Genomic DNA, 26,542 nt, shown 5'->3' on the forward strand with positions numbered 1-26,542 from the left:
TGAAACATCAGCAGTGGCGGGAACTCACTGCAGAGGATTTGAACTTGAGGAATAATCGCTCTGTACCATCTCTCCTTCTCTCTCTGCGCAGGCCCCTCCTCTTCATTCATCTTCGTCTTGACATTAGGCGACTCTTCTTCTGCTGTGGAGCCATGAAGCCCATTTACAGGAACTTGTACTGAGATCTAAAAAAACTGAAAGAACAAACATACACGGACCATTTCTGATATTCAGGAAAGCCAAGGCCGACTCTACCCGACCCCCTCATCACCACCACCACCACCCACCCTCTCTGCCGCCCCTTCTGTATGGCTGGTCTCCATAGCGACGGCTGGAGGCTGAGGCGGCGGAGCGTGTCTGTCTATGCAACCCCTGTACAAAGAGCCCGGCGGAGGGCCTTCCACAAGAGGGCGCCACACCGAGCTCCATAACGGGACTCTTGTTTTCTCTCTTTCCCTCCTCCTCCTGTTCTCCGCCTTGCCAGGCCACCCACCCACCCACCTCTCCTCCCTCCCCACTCCTCCTCTAGAGACAATGGCTCAGCCCTGTTTTAATTGAGGACTTAATCAGATGATCGGGAACAGGGAGGGGAAGGTGGGGTGGGGGGCGGGGACAAGGGGCAGGGGTGTTTTGTAGATACTTGTTAACTCTCCCAACTGGCAACACCACCCGTAAAAGACTACTGACTTGACAACCCGTCTTTCTCTCTCTTTGTTTCTTTCTCCTTGTTTTCTATTCCGATGACTGGGTGATTTTTTTTTTTTTCTTTTTTTTCTTTTTGTGGAGGGGGGTAGAACTTCCCCCTCCAAAAAAAAAATTTCTTCAGTCCACCCTCCTCCTTCTTCTCCCCCTTTAAGGAGCACTAGCCTAACTGGTCTTTTTCTATGGTAGATAGTAACTTTAAGAGTTTGGAAAAGCAGAATCCTCCCTACCTGACCCCCACCCACCAAAAAAATAAAATTAAAAAAATTTGTAATGTGAAGAATTTAGGTGAATTTAGGTTCTCCCCCCTCTCCCCCCCCCCCTTTTTTTTTTTTTCTTTTGTTCACAGCTTTTATGTATTTTATCTTCGTCTCGTTCTTTTCAAAGCTTTGATGTTTTTGTTTCTTAGGTTTAACAAAAAAATAAACAAAAAAAATAGGGAAAAAAACTTACTAGCCAAGTCACAAAGAAAATGGGTTGCACATAGACTTATGGAATTAAGTTTAATTTGTGATTTTGTTTTGTTTGTTTTTTTGTTTTATGTTTCTAATCTTGATGTAAATTTACACTATTTATAAATACATATTTATTGCTTGAAAATATTTGTTGATGGAATGCTGTTATTTTTTCCAGAGTACCTGCCATTAAATTTGAAGGAGTTTTGTCATTTTAACACGACTCCTTTTACATTTTATATATATATAAATATAAATATATATATATATAAATAAATTGCTTAGCAAGCGTTGTACAGAAACGGACATTTAAAATTGTTTTATTGTTTGAAGAATGTTTTATGATGAGTCAATAAACACAAAGTTGACAAATTATCTGCAGTTTTCTTGTTTTGTTTTTTGTTTTTGTTGTTTTTTGGCTTCCTGGAACATACAAAGCACATTCGTATACATTCAGTAGGAGTAAAAATACATGAAACAATGCAGGTGTTGGGTGGAGGCCTGAAACCCAGCAGACAATGTAGCTGTAGACTGACACACACAGATTCCTACACTGTATGCCAGGTTCAGAACTTAACCAGGTTCTCAGAATTTCTCTTACTTTTATTCGAGAAACAAACTCTACAGTCCCCGCATGGCCTCGGATCAACTCCGCCTGAGGCTTTTTTCCACCCAGTGGGTGGTTATTCGAGACACTTCTTAGAAATTTAAAAGGTGCGTAGTAGAGGAGATCACAGGAAAAGGGTGTAAGCTACACAGAAAACTCAAACAGGAAATAATACACTAATCCTGCTGATAAGGAATTTCAAATGCCAGTGGGAAAAAAAAGAAGAGCAAAATATATTAAAAATCACCTAAAGATTGTATTCAGAATAAGGCGGCTGTCAGCAGAGACCCAGTAGCCAGATGTAGCTGCTGCCAGCCCCACAGGATCTACACTGACTACTGAGCAACCGCTGGGTGCCCTGCGGCTCTGCAGCTCCGTCTGGAGCCAAAACTGGAGCCACTGTTCAGCCGAGAGAGGAAATGATGAGGAGGGGAAACGACTTCAAGCTGCTTCAGACTGCTGCGGATGTAATGCAGGTGAGGATGTGGATACAGTTTGTAATGACATAGTCACACGCCAATAAATTAAAAAAACAAGAGAAAACACTTTTTTTTTTTTTTAACATAGTGCTCCAACACAAAGTCCTTGAAAATGAGAGGTACATACACTTGAACATGCTCATTTTACATAGAAGCAGAGCCACTAACAATGCTGCAACAGGCAGACACCCTTTTCCCGCTTGCACCTTCACCCTGCCAATTTCCTCTGTTGACAACGTGCAAAAAGGTTGTTTGCAGGAGTCTATTTTCCACATAAGATCCTTTGGTAGTGCAACAACCCTTTTTACACTCCCTGCAACAGCGAGGAAGTCGTTTTTGGTGTTCGTGTCTTCCGATGTGTTTTAATTTAACCGAGCCACTGTGGGTAAATCACTGAAAACGTCCCAGACCACTTAGTCTCTTTTCTCCTGTACAGACTTGTTTCATTGTCTAATCTTTTTTTTTTTTCTTAATTACTTGATCATATTGGATGTTATATAACCACCAGTGACATGGAAAAATGTGTATTCCCTGGCTGATTGGCAGTGGTTCCTGGAGGTTGCTGGCTATTGCTGGGCAATATTGGTTGCAAAGAAGGTGCTGCACCAAAAACCTCCCAGTGATAGCCACGGTCACTGGAGTTTTTCCGACTTTTGTCTGCACATACTGGCTAACTATTAGCCTGAGCGGTAGAAAAACTCAAAAAAGCAAGATGCAAACTGAAAATGCAGAAGGTCTGCCAACTTTTACTTTGAAGGCAGACGGTCTTCATTTAAGGTTTTTGTTGCACTTTTTTTTCACACTTCTGCTACAGGTTGGAGAGCAGCTGGCCAGTGTTTGTAAGTCCATCACTTCCATTCAAACTATGACTGCCTTAATGTGCTAGGGGCCAGAGCAGTCACAAGCTTTTGCCAAACAGCTGGGGAATACACATTGTTTTCTAGCGACCGTTGGTCTGTAGGCCTGCGTTACTGGGGACTTTAGCAATCAATTTCCCAGCGACTGCTGTAAAGTTTGCTTTGCAACTGTAGGTTGCCAGATGGTCACTGACTGGTCTCTAGACCTGAGTGACCGGGGCCTGATTCCACTATATTCTAAAGTGAGTATTGACTGTCAAACGTGCAAACTGTCTAGCGCAAAAATTCATAGTTCCCTTTAGGATGAATCCTATAGATTTGACATTTCATCAAGCAGCAGCATTTCCTATTTAGCAAGTTCTACTTTACATGGTAAATTATTGACATCTGTATAACGTCCTTCATGTTGAAATCTACTAAAGGAAGTCAGTACCTATTGACTTCTATTTTACAATGCCCAACTGTACAGAAGAAATTAACGTGTTTATACCTTGGGACAAAAGCACTTTTGGAAGTTTTTGCTAATTTTTGACTGACAGGTGGAAGCCGGTGATAGATAGTATAAAAGATGGATGTAGCCACTGTGATGCCAGGTACTGGTTTCTAAAGTCCCGCGTTGAAGCCTCAAGATGAGTATTTTTACCGTCTCCATCTTGTGGCGAAACGGGATGGGACTCGCTGTGAAACTGCTTGCTTATTGGCTAACAAATCTCAATCTCTTAGCAAATGAGCACAGCCTGAATAAAACTCAATTCTGAAATGCAAAATACGATCTAAGCATCAAAGTGTTTAGAGGTCACATCAGCAGAAATTAATTGCTACATGTAGCTGTAGCTGCTAGTTCTATGCTAGGCTTCACTTTAGTTAATCTGCATCAAAACTGGGCCTCTTAACCTGTTTGGGCCATTGATGCTTTTTTATATATTGTTAAATTCTGCTAACAGACCATCCACGAAGCTGGCTCTAGTGTTGGTGGGTGAAATTCTAGCTCTTTATTAGTCTGTTACTTAGTACTGATTAGCAGTTTTATAGATATATTTTGCTAACTTAGCACTCCATCTTCTTATCTTATTTTCATTACTGCTAGGTACACAAAAATGAAATGGTGTCAGCCTTGAAGCTAAAGTTGAACCTTCGAAAAGGGGTTTCACAAACCAGTGAATGACATCACAGCAGATACGTCTGTATTTTAAATATTGAACGCATGTTAGCATTTGGCTATAGGGGTTGCTGTGTCTGAAAGAACAATGGTTCAGGTACATGTGGGAAAAGAGTTAAAGTTCCTTCTTTGTCTCGCTTTTTTTTTTTTTGCTTTTTAAGCAGCACACAGTTCCTCTGCACCCACGCTGAAAACAAGATGGCCGACTGAGCCCGCTCAGACTGGTTGTCGGTGTCCATCTTGACTGCCACAGATGGACACTGGAAGACTTCACGCCTCCTTTTCTCTGGAGAGTCGACTCTTCTGTTTGACAGTCTGACAGGAGGCCTGGAAATAAAAAAAGATGTCTGGGTGAGAACGGCAACCGTGGCAAGAGGACAGTTTTATACTATTGTTTGTTTCATACTCAAACAACGGCAAATATTTAAAGCAGCAGCAGGCAAAAAGTGGTGCTTATACGTGCTGTATGTATTTTGGACAGTGTAGTACAGTGTGCCTCTCTGAAACATTTTCACTCGACACCCACAAACTATTATTCTGGCGGAGGCGCACAGGAACAAAACCAAGTGTGGGCTGAAATTCGTGATTCTAGGAAACAAGATGCCAGCTGTAATGTCAGTTAAGAAGACGGAGACTTCCTGTTGGCTGTTTGACGCGACGAGGGAGGAAATGTCAGTTTTGTGCTACAAGGTTAAAATTAAAAAGTGTAGGGGGAGGAAAGGGTGTGGGGGGCTGAGGGTTTTTCTTTTTTACTCTACTTCGCCTCCATTCATCCTTCTGCTCCCCCCCCCCCACACACTTTTCCTTAACATATGGTATGGTTAAGTACACTAAACTGTAACTATTCGCTCTCATTTCCCTATATATACTACCCTACAGGAATTCCACATAGCCTGGACCACCAACCAACCCCCTCAACCCACCCCCTGCTAGTGGTCCTCAAATCCTGCCTACCTAACAATGTCTCCCTGTGTCACAGCAGGGGATAAAGAAAGCGGGAGAGATTTAAATTAGCGGAGTGATCGATATCCCCTCCGTCCCTACCCCTTCCCACTCCCACCCTGTTTTACCTTCCTCTCTGCCCTCTCTGGCATTTCCGCTTTAGTGAGAAACAGACAGGTGGCCCTGACTGCTAATTTTAAACAGGCCGATTGTCTGCTTGTGTTTCCCACAGCTATGTATAGATGCCAGCAATAAACCAAGTAGGTCAGTGTGTGACAGACACACACACACACACACACACACACACACACACACAAACAGGGCCCCGACCTCTAAAAATGTGTGACTTGTCCATTCATCCACTCCCACTTCTGTTGCAAAATTATCCTTCCTGATTGGCTGTCGTTGTCAGCCAATGGCAGAGCTTCCTGCTGCCCATTCATAAAACCCAGGGTCATTGAAGATAATGTGGTATGAAGGCATGTGCGAAGGAGGAGAAGCAAGCCCACTTTTTTTTTTTTTTTGAACTTTAGCGTCATGGAGTGCAACCACGTTTTTGATGTGAGAGCTTGACGTTACTTAAATGCAGATTACAGAAAAACAACAAAGCAGGTTTAGTAAATGCGAGCTCGATCTGGAAACAGTGCAAGCGGCGAGTAGATTTGAAATTTGTGCAGCTCTGTGTCAAATTCAGACCTTTAAATGAAAAATGGCCGACTGCAGCCTTGACACAAAAGCATCACATTCCTTTCTGTTTAATAAGTAATGAATGGTGGGCCTCTCAGACCCCGATACCCCCCCCCCCCCCCCTTGTTTTCTCAGGTTCTCACTCTCTCAATCCCCTTCCATGCCTCATATTTTACTCAAAAGCTTTTTTTTCACTTTACTTCTTTTCCTTGCTCCTCCTGTTTTTCTGACTTGTTTCATAGTAACCATCCCCTTACCCCCCTCCTGAGAGCTGCACATATATATATAGAAAAGTGTGACTGTGTCAAAGTGACTCACTTTGCGCGCAGCTTAATGTGTGACATCCAAGGCTCATAGCTGTGAGGGGTGAGGGAGCCAGATGAAACATTCCCATTCAATTAAGAGCACCTCATGTTTTAGGCTAATCAGCTGGTAATACTGACTGGAAACTGTTGCTTTTGATATTTGTTTTTTTAAGATCAGGACACTGAGATTTCCTCGCTAAACATTATGAAGATTAATCTCTTTGATTTGTGTCCTGTCTGCCGGAGGTTTCTTCCTGTTAAAAGGGAGTTTTTCCTTCCCTCTGTCGCCAAAGTGCTTGCTCTAAGGGAGTTGTCTGATTATTGGGGTTTACTCTGTTTTATTGTAGGGTCCCTGCAATATAAGCGACTTGAGGCGACTGGTGTTGTGATTTGTGGTTATATAAAAAAAACTGAAATGAAGTGAACTGCAAGAACCCACAAGAACTGCAAAAATCTGTATAGACCTCAGAGTTTCACGACTGCCCATGAATCTGTTTGCACACAAAACCCCCCAAATATTTGCAGGAATATTGGGTTACCATAGTGAGTTGGCACTTGGAAGTAGCAGGTTTGCAGGTCCTGTTTAAAGGGATCTTTTTGGGGGTGAACGTCACGCCAAATGGCACTCAAAGCACTGTAAGAAATCCGGTGTGTATTTCCAGAAATATGGACATAGTGATTCAAACAAATTTAGCTTGGTGTGAGCAGTTTCATCCCCCAACCAAAAGTAGCAGCTAGCTGACATTGCAGCTCAGCTGAGAAGGGAAGTGGGGGACGCCATTCATGTTTCTTTCCGGTTAGGATCCCTGGTTTGAGACTGGGAGGAGATCGTTAGTGTCCCCTTATTCAACTTATCCCGAGCCCAGCTAAACGGGAGGGTTGTGTCAGTGAGTGTATCCTGTGTAAAACAAAACAAAACAAAAATCTGTGCCAAGCCAAACACGCAGATCCATCTGCTGTGAAAGTGAGCAGCTGAAAGTACCCCACATTCATAAGGCATCTTACATCAACACTTTCTATATGGATAAACTCATTTTGTGGTGAAATGTCCCTTTAGCACTATTTCAAATTAAACTGCCTGCAGATAAATAGCAGCCATGTACACGATTACTCTTAACTCTTATATCTACTTGATCAAATGTAAAATCAGTGCATGTCAGTGACGACAGACTGATACTGTTATAAAACGCAAGCATGAAAAAAACATAAAATCTTTATGTTCGAAGCCACCGAGATGAAACGTAAACCGTGGCCTCCATCAAATGAAGAGATGCGAGGCATGTTTGTGACGGGCTATCCAAGATAACAAAAAATACCAGGAAAAAAAATCGAGGTGCTACCCATTGCCATGGAAACGGAGAGTAATTAGCACAGAGTGCTGTTCAGAGAAAAGCGGAGAGGAAGAGGGAGCATGATTTTGTCTGTGTGGGATGTTGGCCTGTTTTCAAGAGATGGGGAATGAGAGGAGGATGAGGAGGACATGAAGCAGCCTCCGCGCTGCAGGTTTCAGGTGTCCTTGCAGGCCGGAAAGGGGGGGGGCAAACTTTCACTGCTTAATTTGATTAAGAAATCATCAGTTGGCGTTTTTGGAGGAAAGATCTGGGCAGATTTTCTCACTGCTGCTCTATCCAGCACCCCCCACACCCCCTCCTCCCTTCCTTTCCTGAAGCCTCGCTGCATGTTTATACAGAGACTGCGAGTGGAAAGCTGGGTTCAGCTGTTGATCTGGCTCATGCTGCTTACAGTCCCCCATGTACTACGGATGTGTCTGTCCATCTGTTGGTCACGTGACGTTCAGTCTCACTAATGTGATTTCTGACAAAGAGGGAGCGCGACTTTGTTTCCCAGCGCTGGATATCAAAGGCTGAGCCACCAAAGTCAGCGCACTCCTTGGGCTGGCTGTGTTGACTTTTCAAAGCATGAGTAATGTTTGATATTTAACGTCGACGTCACTGAAACGGCAGGACGTTTTGATGTAGAAAACCATTCTTTTGCATCGAATTTTGAACGTATGTTTAATAGTCGCTTTTAAATCAAGAGTCAGAAATGATGGATTGGAAGTGTGGGAAAGTCTTGGAACGACCCCACTGATAATCCAGGAGCGGTGACGCGTCCTGTCACCGATTGGCCCTGGGCTTCCTCACATCAATCATACCACATGACACATTTCCTTGCATAACCTTCATTACTGAACTTTTATTTATAAAGTTGACTCAGGACGCTGCTGTTTATCCCAAATGTCCCTCAGATTCATGCATTTTCACTCAGTGGCCTGCATTTTCTAGGTTTAGTGCCTTGCTCAAGGACCGTGAGTTGACCCCTTGGGGTTGCAACAGGATTGCCCCCCATGCAGAGCAGCTCTACCAGCCAGCAGCAGCTCTAATCTAAATCTGATCTTTAACTAGACGATGCTTTATAAGTGCATTTCTCATCCAGGTTGGAAAAACACCCACACAGTTGGTACACAATTTACTGCCGTTCTTCAACAACTCCTCAATCACCCTCCTCTCTGCAGCAGCTAATGGCAGCCAGGAGCCCACGAGCGCGTATATGCTAAGAACAATTATGCAGATGTGTGCTAAAACCACTTTGGTGGTATAATCCAACAATCAGTCCATTATAGTAATTGTCGTTAGCGAGTGGGCGATTATGGCTTCGACAGAGACGCTGAAGAACAGCCAGCCAGAGCTCTGCTGGTTTTATGCAAATTTGGCAGGCTCCATTTAATATGTCAGATGTAATGTGGCTGTATTTCTAAAATTCTGACGTTTGAGCCGGCCTCGGAGAGAGTCTGTGTGTGTGTGTGCGAGACCACCTGTGGGTTCGTAGGCAGACGTTAACGGTAAAAGGAAAATTGATTGAAATAATGAACCAGGCCGCTTTTCAAAGGGACCGTGTTCGAATTATCAGAAAGGGGAGGGGTCAGATTGGAGGACGGTTATGGATTTTTATTATTTTTATTTTTATTTTTAAGGAGCAAAAGGTCTTTAAACTTCCCAAGTACTGCAGCACATGTGTAGCTGCTGGAAAACAGTTACATCACATGCTTTTTGTCTACGTCATGACCCGCTACGATGCATGAAGCAGGCAAAAAGCTTGTGATGTAACCCTGCTCATGTCCTGCCCTGCAACTAAATGCAATTTCAAGGTGTTTTATTTGAAATTACAATGTCATTACATTTACCTAAAAATCCTTAAAGGTAGGTCCAATAGAATAAGGTGTTAACAAGCAAAGTTTTTACAAGAAACAAAGTAAGTAGTGTGTAAGTAATTTGAATTTGTACGTAATTTTCTGGTAATTTAGCGGAAAACAAAAAAGTATTTTCCCTCATTTTATATTGTAAATATGCTGTACTTTTTGGGGCACGGGCTGTATGGTAGGGTGACTTGACCATGCCCATCTTTCTTTTTCTTCGTTATTTAATAATCATTACATTGATGTGCATGAATGATTTTCTATTATTCAGTCGGCCTTTTTATTTCACTCACGCTGTACATTACTTACCTAATTTTCTGTAAAATACCCAGAAGTTGGGCAAGGTTATGACACTTCATAATACGGCCGTCGCCTCCAACAGTTCAGCATGCTTGAGATGTTGTTTGTTTTTCTGCTAACTTATGAGGAAATTACGCATTACTTAAAATGACTTAAAGTATAATTACTTGTTTCCTGTAAAAACCTGATTTGTTACCCTACTAACTCTAAGTATTTTAAATAAGTAAATTACATTGTAATTTCAAACAAAATACACTGAAATTCCATTTAATTACAGGTGAATTACACCCTAAGTCATTGGCTGTTTTATGAATTGTTACCTTGTGTCTTTGTGACAGGCTTTCCTATCCAGAAAAGCTACACTGTATCACCAATGTATCCTTTAAGAGGAAACCCTTAAATAAGGCTTGTTACAGCTAGCAAGAACTGAATACGATTTCTCTAAGTGGTCATTTTAAGCCAGGAATTCCCCATAATTTTAAACATATCAGACATTTATCAAACAGAGTTTACCTTAAAGTTAACAAGTTCTCAATGCAATTCTACAAATAAAATCAGGTTTTGTCTTATTAAAAATCTCCAAAGGAGTCATTTTTACACGTTCTCTAAATCATTTGACTCAGCTAAACATCTGAGGTAAACTCATTAACATTATTATTATTATTATTATTATTATCGACATTTGTAGTTCTCCTGCACTCATACGTGCTGAGGTCATCTGACTCGCTTTGTCCAGTTGTAACGCATCAGCTGGGAGCTTAGGGGTGTCATGTGAGGAGGCAGCATGTCAGCAGCAGCAATAATGTGGTTACCGTAAAAAGGAAGGCAAGGAATGTATCCTAAATTCAACCCCGGTCCTCCTCCTCCCTTTCAGTCATGGGTTCTCCGCTGGGTAATCGCATACCAAAAACACAAGAATTTCCCCCTCTCTCCTCTCCAGGCAGGGGCTACCCCCCTCCCTTCCCTCTTTAGTGTAAAGCGTGATGAATTTCACCCGGAACAAACCGGGAACTTTATGTGTTTAAGAGTTTTTTCGTTCTTTTTTGTTTTCTTTCGTTTTTTGTGGTTTGAAATAAACTAAATATAGAGACGAGCATACTTAGTAATAGGAAATGAATAATATGATATATATTTAGTAATACCAAAAATAACTGCAGTCCAAACATGTCATTATTCATATTAACTCAATAGGCGACTTGATTAATTGATAGTAGAATGGCTGAATTATTTTATTTATTAATTAAGCTGTAAAGTAATTTCAAAGCAAACATATAGAATTAACTATATTATAATCTTATTTATAAGCATAAATACGGTATATATAATGTACTGACAGCCAATATGGGAAAGGAAAAAAAATGATATGATATGATATGGGTAAATATTGCGAGTTTGTGCGGCTCTTATTCTGAAACTCGCAACCGGATTTGCGTGCCTTGGTGTCAGAGTTTTGACAGCGGTGGCATCGGTTCTGAGAGCGGCTTTGAGAGCGGTTTCCAAACTGCACTTAATGTGAAAAATAGAGAGAAAACGCCGGGCGCATTCCTGAGACTCAGAGACATCCATGCCCGACCGACACAGACACAACTTGTAGTCTGTGTGTGTGCATGTGCAGGCGTGTGCGCCCGCGCACGAACCGTGCGTCTCTGCGTGGGTGGAGAGCTTGGAGACCACACACTTTGCGCATTGCCCCCCCCCCCCCCCCCCCATCCCCCCCAACACACACACACTCGCAGGACCGAGTACCACACTTGGCACTCAAAGTAACTAAACATTCAAGTTGACAAAAAGAAAAACACAACTTGAATGTTGAGCAGCACTTAAGATATGTCTTTGGGTTTTTTAAAAAAGTGCGTAAAAATGCCCCTCTGTTTTTTTTTTGTTAACCAAGTGGTGAGACTGAAATGTGCTCCATGGAGAAGCCCCGCATGGCCAAAAGCAGAGCACAGCCGAGGTGATGAGGTGGGCTTTGGTCAGCGTGAGCGTTCACTTGAGGAAACCGGTGTTAAATAATAACAATAAATAACATTAATAACAATAACAACAACAAGAGCACGGTATTGTTTTCACGGTTTCCCGTCCGATCACACTCCGCGTTGCGCAATCTGCATGGATAAAGCTGTGAACGGAATGGTGCCGACAAACGAGAGAGAGAGTGAAAGAAAGTCTATTAAAGTTGCTTTTCTCCAGCACGGGCTGAGGCAGCAGCAGCAACACTAACGGCCGGCGAAAGTTGTTGTGCCTTCCCCGGAGATAGAAAGCGTCGTTATGAAAAGTGGCTCCACTTACCGTGGCTGGCTCTGCTGGCCGCATGTCCCCATGAGAACACTGTGCGTGTGTGCACAAGACGCATGCCGATACTAGCGGTCGGAAGCGCAGCGCGACACGTCAACGCGTGCTGCTTCCCATATCATAAAAGAGGAGGAGGGGTAGTGGTGGTGCTGGGGGGGGGGTCTTCAGCTGCTGCCTTGGTGGTGCACTAACTGGGGTCCGGGGAAGTCTGGGTTTGGGGTCCGATGTAGAAGAATATATATATATATATATATATATATATATATATATATATATATATATATATATATATATATATATATATTGCGCAACAAGCCACAAGTGGCTGTGGATTAAAGAGTTGCCTTAAATCAATGTCCTTGCCTTAAAGGTTGGTCTCTACATCCACCAGGCTGTTATTGAAGCCGAGCCAGGACTTCTTATGAGAATTTCTGAATTTCAGAGGGGGGGGGGGGGGGGTTGGAAAGCATGTGACTACCAAGAACTCCAAAGCAGAGTCTTTAGGGGAAAAAATTGTGCATTTACCTCGCACAAGTTGTACAATAAACTAATTTGAAGCCTTCATGAGTGCAGATCTCTGGTGCGTGGTTCTATTATTTTATTTAATTAATTATTTCAATTTCAATTATTGGCCACTTAACAATAGTTCAGCCAATCAGCGGTCAAGAAGCAGACCTAGTGCTTCAGAAATACATATTCACTGACATCCTGTTTTTTACTACGTTTTTCTATTGAACATTTTGGATTAACCCCGCCCCCCCAAAAAAATAAAATCTCAGAATCGTAGATGCAGGTGTGAATGGTGTTCTGTCACCTGATGATTCACTGCTTAATCTCTCATTTTACAAGACTGCAGGCATTGCTAGATCACTTATCCTTCTTATGGGGGAAAAAAAGAGGATCCCTTGTAGACACACATGGGTGACATGTCTCGGGACTGAGTTGCTACAGGACTCGTGGCTCATCCCTTTTGTTTCATGGATAATGTGCCACATGGGCATTTAAGTAACCAGTGCATGCATTTTCAGTCTTTCCTACTGTATGCAGCAGTATATCATTTCATTAACCCCCCTCCCCCCAGCAGAACTCATCTTTACCAAGCCTGTTGGTGATGTTCCCACCCTGCACTCAGCCTGAATGAATCCTGCAGCAGTGATGCCAGTCCGGTGGCACGCTGCTGTTTTTAATTGAAGAGCTAACAAGAGTGAATGGTGTCATCTGCAGAGGAAGGAAGCCTGGGAGATTTGTACTCCTGCTGCTGCTGCTGCTGCTGCACTGTGAAGCCAAACGACTGGCATCTCTCATCTCACACACACACTCTCACTCTCTCTGCAGCAGCGACTCCACACCGAAGCACGGGCAGCACGAGACACACACAGGCATACAAATGGGCACCCAGGCTGTATGCGCACGTACATCACACTGAGGAACACAGAAACATCAAGCGCTTACCTATGAGCTCCATCCAGACTGTTAAAGCCCGGGGCAACCCCCACCACCCCTCCCCTTCGCTCAGACGCAGTCATCTGCCTCTGTTAGTCTTCTTCTCCTCCTCATCTCTACCTCTTCACTCACTTTCTTCTTCTCCTTCCTATCTATCTCTCTCTCGCTCTCGAGGTGTTCCCCCTGTGCAGCTCTCCTTGGCTGTTTCTCTCTGTCTCTGCTCGCTGCATCCTTCCCTCTCTCTCTCTGCTCTCCACCAGTCTCTACACGGATCTTTTAAGTCTACCAACCTCTTCACTGATCAATGGACAGCCAGCGAAGCAAGCCCTGCTGCCTCCACCTCCCCCAGCTTTGTGCGTGCATGCATGTGTGTGTGTTTGTGTGTGCGTTTCGCTGCAAGGAGAGGAGGCTTCCAACCCACACACCACTCTCCAGAGCTCTCAGCCTCCACACTGCCTCATCAGTTGACCACTCTACACCCCTACGCATCAATTGCGTGCATGTGCGTGTGCACGCCTACACACAGCAGGACCATTAAAAGCTTACATTTTAGTGTCACCTGAAGTAGATTTTTGGTGGTGGCGGTGGGGGAGTGTGTATGTCTTAAGAAGGGCAGTAAGGTATCCTCAGCAAAGAGCTCCGAACACTTGTGACTCATCTCGATTCCCACAGAGCAGCCTTTAATGGGTGCAGATACATCCATCGCTTCCAGAAACCAGGTGGATTTTCAGTTCAAAAGGTACCTGCAGGCCATCTGGGCAATTCTGGTGAGCGGCTAATCTTGTTAGGATGTTCTCAGTGTAACTAAACACAACAGAAATACCCTCATTTGCTCATTTTTTTGAGGAGGGGGTTTGAAAATTTACCCAAGATGCGCAGAGAAAAAAAATCGAAATGTTCCCAATTTCGAAGAGTTTCTAGAATTAAAAAAAAAAAAAAAAGTCTGATTTAGGGGGGGAAAGGAAGGCGGCTCAAGCCATTTTTGATATTAAGAGAATCTGAGCAACCTGCACTGCAACAGGGTTATAAATAGTGATCTAAATTCATCCTGCGCTGACTGCCATGTGAGGCGGAGAAGCCATCGGATGAGAATAAATGCAAGTGATCCAGTGGCGGCCTCACGAGGGGGTTAAATCTAATAACAGCAGAGCAATGGCCGGTCAGAGGCCTCAGACTGCTACGCTGTGACCAAGCTCGGAGAAACAGCTGTTCAGAGCTTTAAAAATGATAAAAGAAATATTTGCCTTCTATTACATTTTTGATGTTTCCTGCAACTGCAGCTGCAAATATCAGAACTCTGTAATGAGCAATGATTACATCGTGGCTGAACGAGCAAGGAATGCTGACTGACAGGTGACAGGTACTATTCAAAATTGCAATGATAATGAGTGCTTAGCGGGAAAGATGGAGGTAAAAATTAGCATGGAGCATAAATTCAGAGCCCTTTTTGGTGTAATTACAGTCACGTGTACATTTGCCAGTGCAAAAATGGCCTCCAAAAAGAGGCCGAAGGCCATACTGTACTAATACTAAGAAAGGTGGATGAAGCCTGGAGCATCACCTCAAAAAAAGGCATGTTTGGTAGGAAAATAAGCCAAAATATGACAATAAACTTTCAGTTTTTTTGCCCTACTGTCTTACTAGTCAACAGAAAACTGACTGGATGACATCGGGTTGAATTCAAGGCTTCTTTTTTTAATGGTCGTCTTTCAGGTCAGGAATACTTTCAATTTTTCACTTTTTAATCAGGGAAGTCTTTTTATGGCAGTGACTGACCTACCAGATTTACCCCTGGAAACAACATCCACAGACATCTTTTTGTTTGTTTGCTGGCTTATCAGAGCCTTTTCATTAATAAATAATCGTCACAAAAATGACGAAGATGAGCTGTGGACAAATCAACTCAGGCTGTGTTTTGGGAGGGATTTTCTGAGGGAGGGGGCAGAGCTGTGGAGATCGGTTCGGGTCCTGCGTGGTGTTGACAGGAAGGAGTGTGGTGATGGAACAGTTTGTTTAGGTGGGTAAGTGTGTGGGGGGGGGCTGTGAGTAAAGAGAAGGACTTTGAAATCGATCCACTGCGGGGCAGGAAGACAGTAATACCAGAGGGCAGGGGTGATGTGATCAGGAACTGGTGAGCAGGCGTACTGTACCGTTCTCAATATACTGGAGTTTATTTAGGAGCTTGGATGAAGCTGCAGTAGTGACTTGTGGACGAACTAAAGCATAGGATCACATTTTTGGCTAGAGAGAATGATGGAGTGATGGAGCGAGGCAAATGATGTATGAAAAAATGCAATCCTCTCTTTGACTGACATGGTGTTTAATGATTTGGGATTAATGATAATTATGTGTGATTCAGTTTAATTGAATTTAAGGAAATCTTACGTGCAAACTACAGGAGACCATGTCTGTGAAGGTTCTCAGTCATCCAGGTCATCGTAGTCAAAGGAGCTTGCCAAGAAAAGCGTCTGGACTTCTTTAAGTTGCTTGAAGACGTTTCACCTCTCATCCGAGAAGCTTCTTCAGTTCTAAGGTCAAATGGTGGAGAGTCCCAGATACAACCTAGTGGGAGTAACCCCCCACAGAGGGACAAAAGGACCCCCTGATGATCCTCTAATCGCCTGAGCCAAGGTGTGTAACTGGGTGTGGGTCCCAATCAGCCAGAGTTTCGGGTGTGTTCATTGTGAAACCTGGCCCCACCTTATCATGCGAATTCCTGAGGTCAGATGGCCCAGGATGTGAGTGGGCGTTAAGGCGTCTGGGGAGGGATCTCAAAACTGGATTATAGATGGCAGAGAGTTGGTGTCGTAAACCACCGCCTGTGTTCAAAGATGGTCGCTCACAGTGGACATAGATGGCTTCTTTCACTCCTCTTTCAAACCATCTGTCCTCTCTGTCCAAAATGTGAACATTGGCATCCTCGAAAGAGTGTCCTTTATCCTTAAGATGCAGATGGACTGCTGAGTCTTGTCCTGTGGAGGTGGCTCTTCTGTGTTGTGCCATGCGCTTGTGAAGTGGCTGTTTGGTCTCTCCAATGTAGAGGTCTGGGCATTCCTCGCTGCACTGTACAGCATACACCACATTGTTAAGTCTGTGTTTTGGCGTTTTGTCTTTCGGGTGAACCAGTTTTTGTCTGAGCGTGTTGCTGGGTCTGAAATGCACCGGGATGTCATGCTTGGAGAAAACTCTCCTGAGTTTTTCTGATACACCGGCTACATAGGGGATGACAATGTTGTTGCGTCTGTCTTTCTTATCCTCCTTCGCTGTTGTCTGGTCTTCTTTTCTGTGCCTCTTTGCTGACTTTGAGAACGCCCATTTAGGATAGCCGCACGTTTTGAGTGCTTCCTTTACATGTGTGTGTTCCTTCTTTTTTCCTTCAGGCTTAGAGGGAACATGTTCTGCCCAGTGGTGTAGGGTCCTAATTACTCCAAGTTTGTGTTCCAGAGGGTGATGGGAGTCAAAGAGGAGGTACTGGTCCGTGTGTGTGGGCTTCCGGTAAACTTCGATGTTCAGGTTGCCATTCTCTTCAATGTGCACAGCGCAGTCCAGGAAAGGCAAACAGTCGTCCTTTGTGTCTTCCCTGGTGAACTTGATGTTTTTATCCACAGCGTTAATGTGCGCAGTGAAGGATTCCACTTCTTGTGTCTTGATTTTGACCCAGGTGTCGTCTACATATCTGTACCAGTGGCTGGGTACTCTTCCTTTGAAAGAGCCGAGAGCCTTCCTTTCCACTTCCTCCATGTAAAGGTTGGCTACAATAGGTGACACGGGGGAGCCCATGGCACAGCCATGTTTTTGTCTGTAAAAGCCTTCGTTGTATTTGAAATATGTAGTGGTGAGGCAGAGGTCTAACAGTGTGCAGATCTGATCGGGTGTGAAGTTGTCCTCCTGTCCTCCAAGGAGCTGTCTTCTTGTAGTCGTTTTCTGACAGTCTCCCCGGCCTCCATGGTGGGTATGCAAGTGAAGAGAGAGACTACATCAAAGGACACCATGGTTTCAGCTGGATCCAGGGTAAGTTTCTGGACCTTGTCGGTGAAGTCGGTGGAGTTCTTGATGTGGTGTGGGGTGTTCCCCACGAGAGGAGCAAGGATGGTAGCAAGGTGTTTTGCAATGTTATAAGTGGCTGAGTTTATGCTACTGACTATGGGTCTGAGTGGGACAGCTTCCTTGCGGATTTTAGGAAGTCCGTAAATGCAGGGTATGGCATCCCCTGGGTAAAGGCGGTGATATGTAAGGCGGTCAATGATTTTGTCCTTTTCAAAGTCTTGAAGGCAAGCTATAACTTTCTTTTTGTAGCTGCTTGTGGGGTCTCGCTTTAAGGCTTCGTAGGTATTGTTGTCACTGAGGAGAGTAGTGATCTTTGTTAGAGATGGACCGATCCGATATTACGTATCGGTATCGGTCCGATACTGACCTAAATTACTGGATCGGATATCGGAGAAAAATAAAAAATGTAATCCGATCCATTAAATATCACGAAAGCACCTCACAAAACTTGCAACACGCCGTAACTCACCTCAGAACGTTAGCACGTCGGAGCAGTATGCATCACGTGATAGAGCAGCTGTGGCATGCGGGACCTGTCGGTGGTCTGGATAGCATGTGGAGCTTCGCTAGCAACCCGGCATTTCATCTCCGACAAAGTTATCCCCGAGAGAAGTAAAGCAAGTGTGTAAGTCCATCTCTGAATGTTTGTAAAGCATTCCTGCGTTAAGCTTAACAAGCGACTGCCTCTTCTTGCTGCTACTTCAATCACGAAACTGCTTAATGATCAGCTGATCAGCTTTTCTGTCGCGAGTCCGTGTCTCTGGTTTGTTTTTGGCCCACTTTGCACCAGAAAGAGGAAACCAGCGGCTGAACAACAGCAGCACGTTTAAGCTTGATCAGCTGTTGTTAGAATTTATTTATTATTACTTTCTACTCCAGGATCTTTTCTACGTAGCTGACGGCTGGTAACTGTGCAGGGGCGGATCTAGCAAAGTTTAGCCAGGGGGGCCGATAGGGCATTAACAGGGAAAAGGGGGCACAAAGACATACTTTTCTTTCTTATTCTCATTTAAAATGTCGAGCTTTTAATAAATAATTATCCGAATCTTACACCCAAAGTTTTAATTTGATGTAAAATGAATAGAAGTCAATTACTGTATATAGTGACTATTAAGTCTAATATATATACCCTAGTAAGCTATAGTACTTTTTCCTTTGAGAAGGTACCATCTGTGCAGTCTGCAATTTTGTTGAAGAAAGATGTTGAATCTATTTAATATTTCTTGAAAAATAATTGATTTCTGTGCATTTTTTTTTCCACACTGCATCAAATTAAGGTTGATTACGTTGATTAAGCATCATGAGGTGGAGCGTGAGGGGTGGTTCCCTATTTTTTTATTTATTTTTGTTGTTGCTGGGAGTTGGAACCCTATTAGTTAGGTTGCTTAATATTTACGCTAAGTACTCTTTAAAATACCAGAATAGGGAGGATGGTGTAGGTTTAAGTTTATTAGATTGATCAGTATTGCTGAACTATGAAATATTTTTTTTTTGCATACAGGTATAACAGAATAGCTTTAGTGTAGTTGTTGTTTTAAACTTGAGTATGAACTTATACAAAATGCAGCAAGATATTTTTAAAAAAACAGTTTTGTTGATTAAAAAACACTATATCGGATTCATATCGGTATCGGCAGATATCCAAATTTATGATATCGGTATCGGTATCGGACATAAAAAAGTGGTATCGTGCCATCTCTAATCTTTGTATGGTAATCTGTAGTGTTTAGGACCACGGTGCATCTTCCCTTATCAGCTGGTAAAACAGTGATGTTGTGATCTTTGCTCAGGGAAGCGACGGCCTTCTTTTCCTGTATTGTGAGGTTGGACGGAGGGACTTTGGCACTGGAGAGGGTGGCTTTTGACCTTAGAACTGAAGAAGCTTCTTGGATGAGAGGTGAAACGTCTTCAAGTAACTTAAAGAAGTCCAGACGCTTTTCTTTGCAAGCTCCTTTGACTACAGGAGACCATGGCAGTTTGCTAGCAACCAAAGCAATGGCAAGGTTTTTGGTGCAGCACCTTCTTTGTGATAGCCAGCAAAACTCCAGCAACCAGATGCCAACCAGTCTGAGAGTACACAGTTTTACCTAGCAACTGGTGGTTTCCAACCAGTCTGTGTGACTGGTTAGAACTCGTTACCTGAAATACACATTTTAAGGGTTTAAGGATCTTTTACTTAAAGTTGCCTTGAGATAGAAAGTGAAAGAGGGCAAAGCCTAAGATCGCCTGGTGGAGGACAGTGATGGCAGAGAGGGTGGAGCAAGCACTCAAGACTACGTCAGCTCTGTCAGGTCCTTCTTGCTGTGAGGCAACAGTGCTAACCACCGCAGCAAACCAAACTTATTTAATACATATAAAAATACAGAACGTGTATGATAAAACTTGCACCCTTAGCTGTAAATGCACTACTATGTTTTAAGATGAGGAAGAGGATTAACATGTGTTTCTTTTAAACCAATCATCTTACTAGCTGCGGCATAGGACGGATATGACCGCTCATTTAGTTTCATGCTTTATTGAAGGCAACAAGGCCAAAACGTTAGCATGTTTGTTGGCACGGCCGAATAAGTTGGTGTCCCCAAGACCCCGTAGTGAAACTTACAATACAAAACTGAAGGACTTTTAGCTTTCTAGACCTGTAGAAAGCTAAAAACAAAAGATAAAATCATCTAAATATATGAGCGTGTGATGAGATTAGTCTCTCTTTTTGGGATTTTGGTAGAATTTATTAGAGTTTAATATGAGATGACCAGGACAGCTGCAGCCATGATTTCTGCAGATGAACACAAGCTTTCCAAACTGAAATCTTTGGCAGGTGGTGAAGGTTTTCTTTCTCGCTCCATCTACTCTAATTTTAATTTATTGAAACGGTTGATTAGTTTATGCAACGGAGACGACACTGATGTCAGTTTTGTTTAATTATAGAGTAAATCTGTCCTGCCATCCTAATGGAAACCTTTCGACTGCAGCAAAGACAAAGGTAGCAGGTGGACTTGCCTGCCAGCGTGCATTTAATCGCCGTTTGTGTGAATAAAAAGCGAGAACATTTTGAAAAGCAGATATTCTGCAGGTAGTTGTCGATGCTTGGATGATTTTACAAGCTGAAAACAATTTTAATCTCCTGGAGATCGTGGATAAAAAAGACAAAAAACAAAACAAAAAGCAGACTACTGCGGCTTCCATGATGCTGCGCTACCAGGTGTTACTCTGATGTATTTCTGTGATAATAGTACTAGGATAGTTTGTCCAATTCATCACACGCCATGGCAGTGAAAATCACAATATCCAGCTTAAAGGGAAGCTCCCAACAGGCTTCATATAATAATACGCTTGGCCAAATATGAGTGAATGTGCTGATTAGACTCACACCCAGGCTCTCAGAGAGGTCCAGGTGCTGTTAGGTGCCCAATTATAATGCCTAGTGTTTTTTTAAAAGTGCGGACACTTGTAATAATATTAGCCCGAGCGCTGCCCTGACCTACCCACAGGGCTAACCCAGGACCTGTTTCATTAGTCCACTACCAGTTATGGAACTCAGTTTTTGCATTGAAAAAGTTAAAGGATAGCTTCAGAAGGGAGAATTTGCTGGGCAGTACATTTAAAGAAGAGTAAGTCAGGCTATATGTCACTTATAATGACCACTTATCTCCTCCAACGCTAAAATTTGCATTGCCAGTATTTACTCTGAAAAACTTAGAGGTGAAACATTGTGATTTTCCTCAAAGTGAGAGGCAGGCTGGTGTGCTCTTTTATCATCTCTCTATTCTTGTATTGTTACCAACTTTCTCCTCCCACTATGTGTGCAGGAAACTGTGATGTGACAATAGAAAGCCAGCTACACAGTAGTGTCCCATTTACCGGCATGGGACAGCGTGGGTTGAGAAACATCATTACACCTGCATTTATTTTCCAAAAAAAGAAAGGATGAACCAGAGCCCTCAAATTTATCACAACTTGAAACCCAGAGTTTAAAGCACTACTCCGGCCATTTAGTCCTGACATTCCATTAAATTAGGTGACAGATGAGACAGTTTGAAAACATAATGGCTGAATTTGAAGCAGAAGAAGCTGAGATATCTGAGCTTTGGTCACAGCCCTGATACCACATTTATGTGAAAATACATGCACTTCCTGTCACGGTGATGCTTCACTACTGCTCTTTTTTAAAAAGAAAAATGCTTGAAAAAGAAATATTGCAAAAAACAATGTTACCAGCACCGTGGTCAAGCCCAGCCTTCACTGGTTTCATTACTTTGGCTGATTACTCAACAGAGCAAGATTCAAATCGAAAACAAAAAATTTTCGTCGAGCTGTTGACTGTCGTATTCTAAGCGTCCCTGCTGGCGTACCCCAACAAACAATTCAGTTTTTTATAGTCATTGTTTAAATAAATGCATAAACTCTAACTGGCCAGTTTGTTAGCTTAACTCTTCATTAATGCAAATATCTAATGAGCCAATCACATGGCAGCAAGTCAAAGCATCACTACTGAAGTTCAAATTGACCATTGGAAAGGAAGGGAATGGAAAGGAAAGGAAAGGTGATTTAAGTGACTTTGAAGTTGGTTGTTGGTGCCAGATGGGCTGATCTGAGTATTTCAGAAACTGGTCTGCTGGGCTTTTCCCCGCACAGCCATGTCTAGGGTTTCCAGAGGATGGACGCAACATGAATGAATTTACAATACATCAAAACCTTGAAGCAGATTAGCATAGCATGCGCTACTCCTGTTAGCTAAGAACAGGAAACTGATGCTGCAATTCACTCCAGTAAACAGAAGGCTGAACAAACATTGCCTCGTCTTATGAGCCTTTCTGCTGTGACATTTGGATGGTAGGTTCAGTGTTTGATGTAAACAAACCATGAATCAATTCATCCAAGTATCGGTGGATCAGGCTGTTGGTAATGCTGGTGTAATGGTTCAGCTCAGATCATTTGCAATTGGTTTCTTAGACATGACAGTAAGTTCCCTGTACTCAAAAGGCCTCCACGGTCACCAGATGTCAATTTAGCAGAGCGCCTTTGGGATTTGGGGTAAAACTCATGGATGTACAGCTGACCAATCTGAGACAACAGCTGCCATGTAGAAATGGACCAAAATATCTGCAAAATGTTTTTAGTACCTGGTTGGATCTATGCCATGAAGAATTATGGCAAGTTTGAGAGCAAAGGGGGGCCAACCCAGTGCCAAACAGGTATACCTAATGAAGTGTGTACCTTAGTGCAAAGCTCTTGTTTTTCTTTCAGAATGACATTTACAACACTTCAGAATGTTGTACATGTAGTTTCAGACTACATGTTCATGGAGCTTTAAGCTGCATTTGCGGATAGCACAGTGAGCTGTGGTCACAGACAGTGGGCCTATGCAGTGATTTTCATGGCAGAATCATGTGTGTCTTTTGTAGAAATTTCTCCAGATTTCTGAAATCATTTGACCACACACTGTTCTGTAGATGATTAGATAGTCTTTTTTTTAATGCCCAGTCATGTTAGTGACTGTTTACCAGTTAACCCAATTAGCTACAAAATGCTCCTCCAGCTGTTTTTTTTGTAGTACCCTTTACTTTTTCAGCCTTTTGTTGCCCTTGTCCCAACTTCTTTCAGATGTGCTGCTGATTTGTTTTCTATGCTCTGTTGTGAATAAAATCTGGGTTTAAGAGATTTGCATCTCAACTTTTTTGGGATTGGGTTGATATATGTGTAGGACTTTTATTGTGCAAGGTAAGCAGAGGAAGTAGTGGCATTTGTGCACAATTTGGGTTAGTGGTACAAATCAGGACATAAAGGGAACCCAGAAAATGACAAAACACACAAAAGTTCTCATGATGCAACATAGCAGCAGTTTTTTTTCCTCTTAAGCCCAAGCTCCGATGAGCTAAAATATCCAGATGACATCATTGTGATGTCATTAGGTTAGGTGTAACTTATTCAAATAGCCATATATTTCAAAGGAAAATGTTAACAACTGATTTGCGAACAGTGACAAAGCATATATGACCGAGGCGAGCATATAGAATAGAATAGAATAGAATAGAATAGAATAGAATTCAACTTTATTGTCATTGCACATGCACAGGTACAGGGCAACGAAATGCAGTTTGCATCCATCCAGAAGTGCTTTAGTGATATAGATATATTACAATATATATTAGCAATAATATAGATATGTGAGTATATTACAGAAATGGGTCTATTATGGTATGTTATAATGTACACGGTATGAAGTATGTTGTGAATATTCTATAACTATAAGTATGTACAGGCTGTAGTGAGTACAAGCTATGTACAGGATATGAATATAAATATGAAAAACTATACAGAATATGAAATGAAATAAATAACTTTACAGAATCTGGGATATACAGCTATACAGAAATGGGAACTATGCAAGTTGTAAACAGTTGTAGGATTAAAGATTATTGAATGTACAGAATGATTATTTACACAGTAGTGCAGTTAAGATAAGTGAGGGTGTAGATAGTTTCTACAGAGGCTATATAAAGTGCTAGTGGTTGTGAGTGGTGGTTCAGTCCATGTTATTATTGTGTGTTTGAGGTTGTCCATTGTGTGTGTAGGTGGTTGTGTGTGTGTGTATGTTCAGTCCATATGTTAACGTGGGTCAGATGTCAGGAGGCAGAGTTCAGGAGTCTGACAGCTGTGGGGAAGAAGCTGTTCCGGTACCTGGTGGTCTTAGTCCGGAGGCTCCTGTGGCGCCTCCCAGAGGGCAGGAGGGTGAAGAGTCCATGTGATGGGTGACTGGGGTCTTTGATGATTTTCCCAGCCCTTTTCAGACACCGCTTCCTGTAGATGTCTTTTATGGCAGGAAGTGGTGCTCCGGCGATGCGCTGGGCAGTTTTCACGACCCTCTGCAACGCCTTCCGGTCCGAGGCAGAGCAGTTCCCGTACCAGACTGTTATACAGTTGGTCAGGATGCTCTCGATGGTGCAGCGATAGAAGTTCACCAGGATGTCTGAGGACAGGTGGTTCTTCCTCAGAGTCCTCAAGAAGAAGAGGCGCTGGTGAGCCTTCTTGACCAGCTTGGAGCAGTTGGTCGTCCAGGTGAGATCCTCGGAGATGTGGACTCCCAGGAACTTGAAGCTGCTCACACGCTCCACAGCCGTCCCCTTAATGTGGATGGGTGGATGTGGGTCAGCATTCCTCCTGTAGTCCACGATGAGCTCCTTGGTCTTCTCGGTGTTAAGCAGCAGGTTGTTTCTGTCGCACCACTCAGCCAGACGATCCACCTCCTCCCTGTAGGCGGCCTCATCGTTGTCACTGATGAGGCCAATCACCGTGGTGTCATCTGCAAACTTAATGATGGTGTTGGAACCATCAGCCGGTCTGCAGTCGTGGGTGAAGAGGGAGTAGAGGAAAGGGCTCATCACACAGCCTTGTGGTACACCGGTGTTCATTGTGATGGTAGATGAGCAGCGGTTATCCAGCCGGACATGTTGGGGGCGGTTGGTCAGGAAGTCCAGTAACCATTTGCAGATGAGGGAACTGATACCCAGGTCTGTCAGTTTCCTGATGAGTTGTGAGGGGTGGATTGTATTGAATGCTGAACTGAAGTCTATAAACAGCATTCTGGCGTAGGTGTTGTTGTTGTCCAGGTGTGAGAGGACAGAGTGCATTGCGATGGAGACTGCATCCTCTGTGCTCCTGTTCCGGCGGTATGCGAATTGGTGGGGGTCCAGGGTGGGGGGGAGACAGGATTTGAAGTGTGCTAGGACCAGTCGCTCTAAGCACTTAGTGATGATGGGGGTGAGTGCTACTGGGCGGTAATCATTGAGGCAAGATGGGTTGGAGTTTTTGGGTATCGGGACGATGGAGGTGGATTTGAAGCAGGCCGGTACCACAGCGTGGGCCAAGGACAGATTGAATATGTCTGTGAGCACTCCTGCAAGCTCCCCAGAACACGCTCTGAGAACACGCCCGGGGATGCCATCAGGGCCTGCAGCCTTGTGGACATTGATCCTGCTCAGCACCGCTCCTACATCGGTGGGGGAGAGAGTCAGAGGTTGGTGGTCTGGCGTCATGTCTGCTTTGGTTGTGGTTGTGGGGTTCCCTCACTCAAAACGAGCATAAAAGTTGTTGAGCTCGTTGTATTAATGTTGTATCAATCTGAGCCATGCAAAAATGTCACACATCACAGTTACATGGACATTTGCAGATCCTAAACAGATTTTCCTGATCACAACCAGCCACAGAAAGCACTCATTTAGTCATAGTGTAGGAGAGGTGGTTCTGTAAACTGCCTGTCTGAGCCCGAGTCATTTACATAGGTAATGGTAGGGGTAGTGCTCAAAAATGTGTGGGGGTGGAAAATATACAATCCTCCACCAGCATACAAAAACAGCCAGGAAGAGAGGGAGAAAGAGCGAGACATGGAAGAAAGACAGAGAGGCAGAGAGGGAGATGTAGGTGTCAGGCTCCTGACGCACTCTGAAATGATGGGTAATTACATTTCAAATTACCGATGGGAACAAGAGCGAACTCCCTGACATTGGTGCGCAGGGAAATGCATTAAGAGTGTTGAAATCAGTGCGCAATAGGTAATTTCTAGAATTCCTGTGTTTAGGCAGATTTGCATAGCTGAAAATACCAGCTTAAAGGGCCACTTCACCGAACAACAAATCAGATTTACTTTGCATACTTACTCATTTTGGATGCTTCCCCGAACTGTACACCTTGTTTCAGGTTGGAGTTTGAGTTTTGTGAGAATTAGCAAATTTGTCTACCAGAAACAAAACCTCAGGATGCTGATTGTTTCAAGTGCATTAATTTTGAAGCTGCTGCAGGACAGATTTTGCGTGAAAACCCAATCGTGTCATCTGCCTAGTTTTAATAGAACAGAGAAATATTCCCCAGGTGGGACTGCAGGATTAGTTGTGGTGGTGTAGTGTAATAGAAACATAGTTGCAGCAGAGACTTTCTTGTTTACATCAGGCATTTCTTATTAAACGCAGCGAGTGAGTTAAATTAGCTTCTTTCTCATGAAACATAGTACTTTATAAGGTTACCATGCTAACATGTGGTTAGTAAACAACAGACTGTATATAAAAGATGGAGGTATC

The 26,542-nt window shown here is 43.3% G+C and overlaps 1 protein-coding gene and 1 long non-coding RNA gene across 3 annotated transcripts in view; one reads left to right on the plus strand and one right to left on the minus strand.

Moving 5' to 3' along the window:
* LOC147302405 (lysine-specific demethylase 6A-like) overlaps window positions 1-1,530 on the plus strand; it is a 35,248-nt gene extending 33,718 nt beyond the window's left edge. For both annotated transcript variants that reach the window (XM_086283696.1, XM_086283697.1), the window contains one exon: window positions 92-1,530. In XM_086283696.1, coding sequence (XP_086139822.1) covers window positions 92-121 — 30 coding nt within the window. In that variant the 3' untranslated portion in view covers window positions 122-1,530. The remainder of the gene's footprint in view (window positions 1-91) is intronic.
* On the minus strand, window positions 1,462-13,806 carry LOC147302406 (uncharacterized). The gene is made up of 2 exons (XR_015127224.1): window positions 13,434-13,806; window positions 1,462-4,586 (listed from the first exon to the last, which is right to left on the minus strand). It is a non-coding gene; the product is annotated as an uncharacterized LOC147302406 (long non-coding RNA).
* Between the last annotated feature and the right edge of the window lie 12,736 nt (window positions 13,807-26,542).

This window comes from Aulonocara sp. 'chitande type north' Nkhata Bay, linkage group LG23 (genome assembly GCF_057382095.1).
Source record: "Aulonocara sp. 'chitande type north' Nkhata Bay isolate Kocher_YH1m ecotype deep benthic linkage group LG23, A_spYH_male_GT1.1, whole genome shotgun sequence".
In the NCBI taxonomy this organism is placed as follows: domain Eukaryota; kingdom Metazoa; phylum Chordata; class Actinopteri; order Cichliformes; family Cichlidae; genus Aulonocara; species Aulonocara sp. 'chitande type north' Nkhata Bay.